Source organism: Ptychodera flava, chromosome 6 (genome assembly GCF_041260155.1).
Source record: "Ptychodera flava strain L36383 chromosome 6, AS_Pfla_20210202, whole genome shotgun sequence".
Classification (NCBI taxonomy): domain Eukaryota; kingdom Metazoa; phylum Hemichordata; class Enteropneusta; family Ptychoderidae; genus Ptychodera; species Ptychodera flava.
Genome location: NC_091933.1, coordinates 4,489,017 through 4,496,130, shown reverse-complemented (window position 1 = coordinate 4,496,130; position 7,114 = coordinate 4,489,017). Strand labels below are relative to the sequence as shown.

General features: G+C 34.9%; 1 protein-coding gene across 1 annotated transcript; it reads left to right on the top strand.

The window, feature by feature from the left end:
* Nucleotides 1-1,764: 1,764 nt before the first annotated feature.
* Nucleotides 1,765-6,636, top strand: LOC139136020 (rab GDP dissociation inhibitor alpha-like). Its single transcript, XM_070703839.1, has 4 exons — nt 1,765-2,057; nt 2,320-2,451; nt 5,296-5,570; nt 6,419-6,636. The coding sequence occupies exons 1-4, from the start codon at nt 1,765-1,767 to the stop codon at nt 6,634-6,636; spliced, it is 918 nt and encodes a 305-aa protein (XP_070559940.1).
* The last annotated feature ends 478 nt before the right edge of the window (nt 6,637-7,114 follow it).

The window sequence follows — 7,114 nt, the reverse complement described above, 5'->3', positions numbered from 1 at the left end:
GATAAATAATAAACGTTTGCCCAAACGTAAAATGGCGCCATCATGCAGATAAAGCAAAAACATTCTACGTTGTGCATAATATGCATTGGAATCTTCAAAGAAACAACAGAGTAGTCCAATACAATGCATAGTGCTGAATGTTTTCCACTGGGATATCATATGCTTTGTTTTCTTTGTAATATTACCAGTCTTTAAAAATGGCGGGAAATCAAAATAATGGTTAAAATTTAAACATACTTAAGCTTGTCCAATTTTTCAGTAGTAAAGGACTATATCCTTAAATTTGTAGAATTTAAAGAAAACAAGAGAAAATAGAAAGTCTTTCTCAGCTCAACAAATTTCAAGAGTTACAGCTACAGGGGCTTTAAGGTTGCAAGTGGAGTTAATTTACATATAATGGCGTATAGAAAGCCTAGAACTGGCTTAAAGGGAAACGGTCGTCGGAATTGCGCCTGTGCGGGTTTCTTGTTTACAAACAATGTATTTCGTGCACAATATCTAAATGCATCTCATCATCATAGCTGCAACATTTAAATTATATAATGTAGATTATGACAGACATGATTTAACTTTCACCAATCACCATGATCGTACCTTGGATACAGTGTTTGCATTGGTCGCATGGGTTCCATACGAGCTGCAACATTTAAATTATTTAATGTAGACTATGACAGACATGATTTAACTTTCATCAATTACCATGATCGTACCTTGGATACAGTGTTTGCATTGGTCGCATGGGTTCCATACGAGCTGCAACATTTAAATTATTTAATGTAGACTATGACAGACATGATTTAACTTTCATCAATTACCATGATCGTACCTTGGATACAGTGTTTGCATTGGTCGCATGGGTTCCATACGACCTTTGAGCGCAGTTCCGACAACTATCCCTTTCAGTAAGCTAAAATCATATTGCCTTGTGTAATATCAGTTTCTCTTTTGCAATCAGCATAATCTTGGGCGTTAAACGTTAATTTATTTGACCTTTACAATCAACATATCGTATTATATATTTAACATTTTATCCTCGGCATTGATTATATTGTTCTAGGCATTCAACTTGTTGTTCTGAGCATTCGATATGTTGTTCTAGGCATTCAATATTCTGTCATAGGCATTTGCACTACTGTCTTGGGCATCTAAAATTTGTCTTGGGCATACTCAATGTTGACCAATGCATTCACACTTAATATTTAACATGTTGTCCTTAAGGTTCACAATGTTGTCCTCGCCGTTTCAATCTTGTCCTAGGTATTTACATCGTTTGACCTTAGCATTCGCAATGTTAACTTGGGAATTCACAGTGTTGTCCTGGACATTTAATATGCCATCCTAGGCGTTCACATATTTTCCTATAAGGTATTCAGTGTGTTGTCCGAGGCATTTAATATGTTTGTTCAACATATTGTCCTATAGGCATTTAACACGTTCTCCTGAGTATTCCACAAAGGTGCCTTTATATACATGTACGCTTATGCGCAAAAGATTTGTATGCATGTTTATCAAAATATCAAATGTTCGAAAAAGTGCAGGAGTTTGACAGTAACTGTACCGAATCAGCTTATCTCAGCTTATCTTATTTATTGTGATCAATGATATTCTCAGTGTGCTCTGTCCTTGCCCATCCTTATTTTGAAAATTCAATATTTTTGAACTACCAAGTCTATATCAACGCCTTGATATGTAATGCCATAGAAGTTTGGCAACCGTGTCGATGGGTTTTCGTTTCTTTAAAATAGTGATGTAGTCTCCGCTAAGATGGATTCAAGTCGAGCCATGAATGTGAATAGAAGCTCTTGGTTTTACAGAATTGATTCCTTCAAAGCATATTATGTCAAACTGATCAAACTTCCGTTATTCTATTACCTTGTGTCAGGCCAAACTAAACTGCTCGAGCTACTGACGTTCTTTAAAAGTTTTGATGAAGATGACCCCGACACATGGGACGGTTTGGAGCCAACGAAAACTACAATGAAGGAACTTTATGAAAAGTTTGATGCTGACACAATGATATTTACAGCTCATGCTGTAGGACTAGATACAGACGACGAGTAAGTCTATTTTACATCATCCTGCTTGACACATGGGGTGAATTTTTTATCCATATGCGTCATTAATATTCCTGTTGAATACTGTGGATGTTAAATTGTTCTTTTCACACAGTATAGTTTTGAACAGCTTAATACCTTACAAGGCATACATTCATAGTGTGTTTCAAAATTATGCTCCCGCAACCGAACAAATAATCATGAATGCATATGTGTCATCTTGACTTTCCGACTCACATCAAGGTAATTTCTCCTCACTTTCCAGCAGTTTTGAAGCACCTTCTATTGAAATCTTCCGGAAGATTAAACAGTACATGGCATTCCTTGATCAATATGGCAGATCACCATATCTTTACCCTGTACAAGGCATGGGAGAATTGCTCGAAGGTTTCATGAGGTTGGTTGTTTGAAATAAATTGAAATTGATCTAATTGTCATTTCACCGACGCCATTTTCCATCTGCCTCAAAATAAAAAAAATACAGACCTATTTCTTTGCTTGAAGCTGTTTTCCCCAACAAATTATTAACAGCCCAGCCTTGCAATTCAACGATCTTATTGAAACATGCTTACGATGACATTAAAAAGTTACAGTTGTCATTTCCACGGCCTCGAGCAAAGCCTTTAATAAGGTGGGTCATGCTCCACTTAATAGAATCATCTTTTTAAATGATTCAAAAGTTACCAATCAGACCTATCAGATAGAAAACTTGGAGTTATCTTTGATGATGTTTCACCTACTTGGAGTGACGTAACTTGAGAAGTACTAAAAGGTTCAATTTTGGACCTCAGTATTTTCATCATTTACATTCATGACCTCCCTCGAACATTACATACCAACTCATTACTTTTTGCAGATGTGTGTAAACTTTTCACAAGGACGCACAATATTGACGAAAGTCGTATTTTGCAAGATCAACTAAATTGTTCAGTGGCTTGAAAATTGCCTCCCAATATCAATATAATGACTATACTCTATTCTTTGTTAATCGAGTATAAAATTTGAAATGCGTTGTGGTGTACATAGTCGTAAAACAAAATCGTTTAATGGATTGGAAATTGCCTCCCAATATCAATGTAATTATATATGTGTTCCAATTTTAATTCTACACAACGGAAAATACGTTCTGATGTAAAAACAAACTCATAGAGATATATAAAATGTAAAATACTTGGTGATCACCAAGTTTACAATTTCTAAATTTTCTAAATTTTCTAACACTGATTGTACAGCACTTATTTGGTACTTGACCTCAATTTATTCATTGGGTAAGTCTTGTCAGACTGTATAGGTGTGGATTTGTTTTTTTTACGGTTTTCAAGTACAAGTCATCAAAACTAAACAACACTGCGTCTAAAATAGTCCTCGTAGCCCATCTGATTTTAAATAGATGAGGTAATGCTACTTTACATCAGGAAATACAATATAAATGATAGACCTAACCTTTGATGTGTAAAACATATGCAGAATGTCCCAGGTACTTCAAATCTACGGCACATACACTGAAAATATATTCACTTTTGACATTTACGGATAAACATATGAATATACTCATACCAAGAAACCATGTTTGTGAGCAGTATTCTACTATTTATGTAACTGTTTACTCTTTCAACCTCCTCAACCTTGATTTTAAACTGAGATGGATTGATTTCGTTTTCTAGGAAGCAATATTCCCTTAGTTTCCTTCCTTTACGTTAAAGTTGTTATCGTCACACCATTTAACTCCTCCTTGTGTTTTTGACTGATTCTGCTGTAATAAAGCCTACTACAGCCTTGTCGTCGAAAAATGTGTAAAAGAGTATCATATATCCGTGTATATAAAAGCACAATCAGATGTAAAAATTATCAATAAGACGGTGATATCACCGAGCCTTGAGGCGATCCAGTATTTGTAAATCGCGTATCGCGGTCGCACTGCATCTTATTTAACAAACTGTGGCAAATCAAAATAAGGTTTAGTAGACGACAAAGTGTGCCAAAAGGAATGCATATGAACGTGGTGTACAAATTAAAACAAAACATAGGTTTTCAAGTTTGTTTATATTACACACAGCCTTGATGTTTCTTATTATGCTAATGATCTTTGACGTAACAATAGATCATTTAAAAATGCAGCAGCTGTTCAAATTTAGAACATAAGGCTTTTTACTTATAGGTTTATTTCAAAATACATGCAAATGAGCTTTTCATCAGAATGTCATGCTCATCAAGCCTTTAGCATTAGAAAAACTTAGCCTGGTAAATCTAATTAAAAAGTCTGGTCAAATTTGGTAATTCTTTTGATATGAGGCCTTATTACAAAAAGTAATTAAATATACAAATGAGCAAAATATGACATGTCGCACTTATCAAACTTCAGCTTATTCAGTTTCTATATAAAGCCAAATAAGAGGAAGGCATTAAATATGCCAATTAGCTAATGATTTACATTTACTACAAGCCGAACTTTTCACGATCATTAAAACTGACTGTGGTGAAAGGACCCCAAATGTCGAATAAATTTTAATACATTCAGTTTTGACATATGACCTACTGACAAAAATAAATTAAAATATGCTAATTATCACAAAAAGGCAACTTTGCTTTGGCACCGTTAACTACGTTCCCCATTCATTAAAATGTCCCCACTTTGTCATTAAAATGCACAGTGGTAACGAGCCGGTTAATTCTGAAGCAACAGAGTAAAATCAGTGATGCTTTGGATAGTCAATTGACAATATGTACTGCAAATCTCTTAAACAGCAATGACAAACTACACGCACAGATTTCGGTATACCCAGATTCAATCTCGTCTATTGCTGCAAATAGTGAAACGTCACGTGATAATTCCGTGCACACCAATAATTCAATTTGTGTTTCCCTGGGCTGCATTCAAAAACACCTCTTGAGGGGGGAGATTCCAAAAATGATCTCAAATTTTTTTCAAATGCCCCCTTACAAACTCACAATCCATTCAAGTCTCCCCTTATTGTTTGCTATAATTTTGAGGGTCCCCTTCAAAGGATAGAATAGACGTTCCATACTTGATATAAAAGTACTTGATGAACATAGGGTGGTTGAAAGTGCGTATGTGTACAAGAAATTCGATTTTGGAATTTCACTAAAGATGTTCATCCGCTATACATGGGAGTCTATAACAGAACTGTGAATAATTTTTTACAATATAAATATTTCTATACTCACATATTCCAATTAAATCAACTGTTGCTTTAATCATTATTTCACTTACTTATCCCAGACTATCAACGGTACATGGATATACTTTCATGTTGGACAAACCTTTTGAAAACATAGTGTATGATGAAAAAGGCCAAGTATGCGGAGTGATGTCCGGTGAAGAGACAGCTAAATGCAAAGCAGTTATATGTGACCCAACATATGTACTTGATAAAGTCAAGAAAGTTGGCGAGGTGGTCTGTGCTTACTGCATATTAAATCATCCTGTTCCAAACACCGAGGATAGTGATTCGTGTAAGATTATCATTCCACATAGCCAAGTGGGCAGAAAGTCTGGTAAGTCGTAGGACACTGGTGAAACTTGCTACTATAATGAACTCAACAAATGAGTCATCTTTGGCATAGCCTTATTGCTTTAGTCCCATTGATGGGCATATATATATATATATATATATATATATATATATATATATATATATATATATATATATATATATATATATATATATATATATATATATATATATATATATATATCTATCTATCTATCTATCTATCTATTTATATAATATCTGTATGTGTGAAAAGTTCAATGAAAAGCTAAGCAAAGCTTTGTGATGTTATGAACAAAAAAGATTATAGCGAAATTAATATAAATTTAGTACACTTGGACTTTGTGAAAGTTGTGTAATTGATACTGGCCTCTTTAGACCTACTTCAGGGTCAGTTGTGACGTTTTGCCTTGTCAAATAATCTTTGCGTGGAATATAATTATGTGGCAGTCATATGTTTCAACATTTCATGCATCAAGACATCCATTTGTTGAATTCCGTTCCTGACAACTCATAATCTGTTTTGAATCTGTAATAACAGCTAAGAGGGATTTGACAGTACCAATAATACAAGTAACGAGACAAATGCTCTGGGACACAGAACCATTAACAAATATCATGAAATATGGTCATACAAGAAACTTAACGACATAACTCTGATTTAATTAAGTCTTGTGTCATACATCAATGTCATATTTTCTTCATTGACTGTATCTCTTCTTCCATACGGCGTTTGCTAATACTTCTAATTCTGAACGTTGGTGTAAGGTGATATTGCCGCTTATCAATGTTCATAAACAACACATGAAGTCAGCTTTATACTCCAAAATGTAAACTTTTCTTCTGTTCCAGATGTCTATATAGTTGTTGTTTCCCAAGCCCACCAAGTGTGTACTAAAGGCTTTTACCTCGCATATATATTAACAACTGTGGAGACTTTTGCTCCTGAATCTGAACTGAAGCCAGGTTTGGATCTCCTGGGACCCATAACAGAGAAGTTCATTTTTATCCGTGATATCTATGAACCAACTGACGATGGCAGTAAATCAAAGGTATCGAACTTCCTATGACATTACTCAACCTCCATTTCTCGGAGCGATTGCCCTGTTGCTTCCAGCTTCAAGGGGTGCTCCCATGCCAGCCAGTGTGCTTGCAGTCTGTGAAGGAGGATTTTTGATATTATTTCATAGTTTTCATTTTTTTTTAGTAAATGCAAATATGGCCAATAAAGCAAACAGCTGATCCAAATATCTTTCAATGAGTAAAATTTCAGTCTTAAAGTGGCCTTAAAATGACTGAATTTAACGTTGAATATTCAAAGTTTGTTTTTGTATCAGGAGGGGACAACGGTCGACATCCACCAATTTGATTATTTGCGTCACTTTCAGTACCAATAATTCCTCTACTTCCTATGCATTGTGCAGTCATCAAAATATTAGCGGCTTCTTTCCGAACTCCCTTACTACCTTTATAGAAAAACTTAATCGCTTAAACAGTTTTGGCGTATTTTTCACAGGCCGAGTCCCAAAAGACTTAATTTGCAATCAG

What these genes read in the sequence shown, in the direction of transcription:
- LOC139136020 (XM_070703839.1), top strand. Translation starts at nt 1,765, where the DNA reads ATGGATTCAAGTCGAGCCATGAATGTGAATAGAAGCTCTTGGTTTTAC. An exon ending in GGACTAGATACAGACGACGA is followed by an intron (nt 2,058 to 2,319) that starts GTAAGTCTATTT and finishes CTCACTTTCCAG; the next exon opens with CAGTTTTGAAGCACCTTCTA. An exon ending in CCAAGTGGGCAGAAAGTCTG is followed by an intron (nt 5,571 to 6,418) that starts GTAAGTCGTAGG and finishes CTTCTGTTCCAG; the next exon opens with ATGTCTATATAGTTGTTGTT.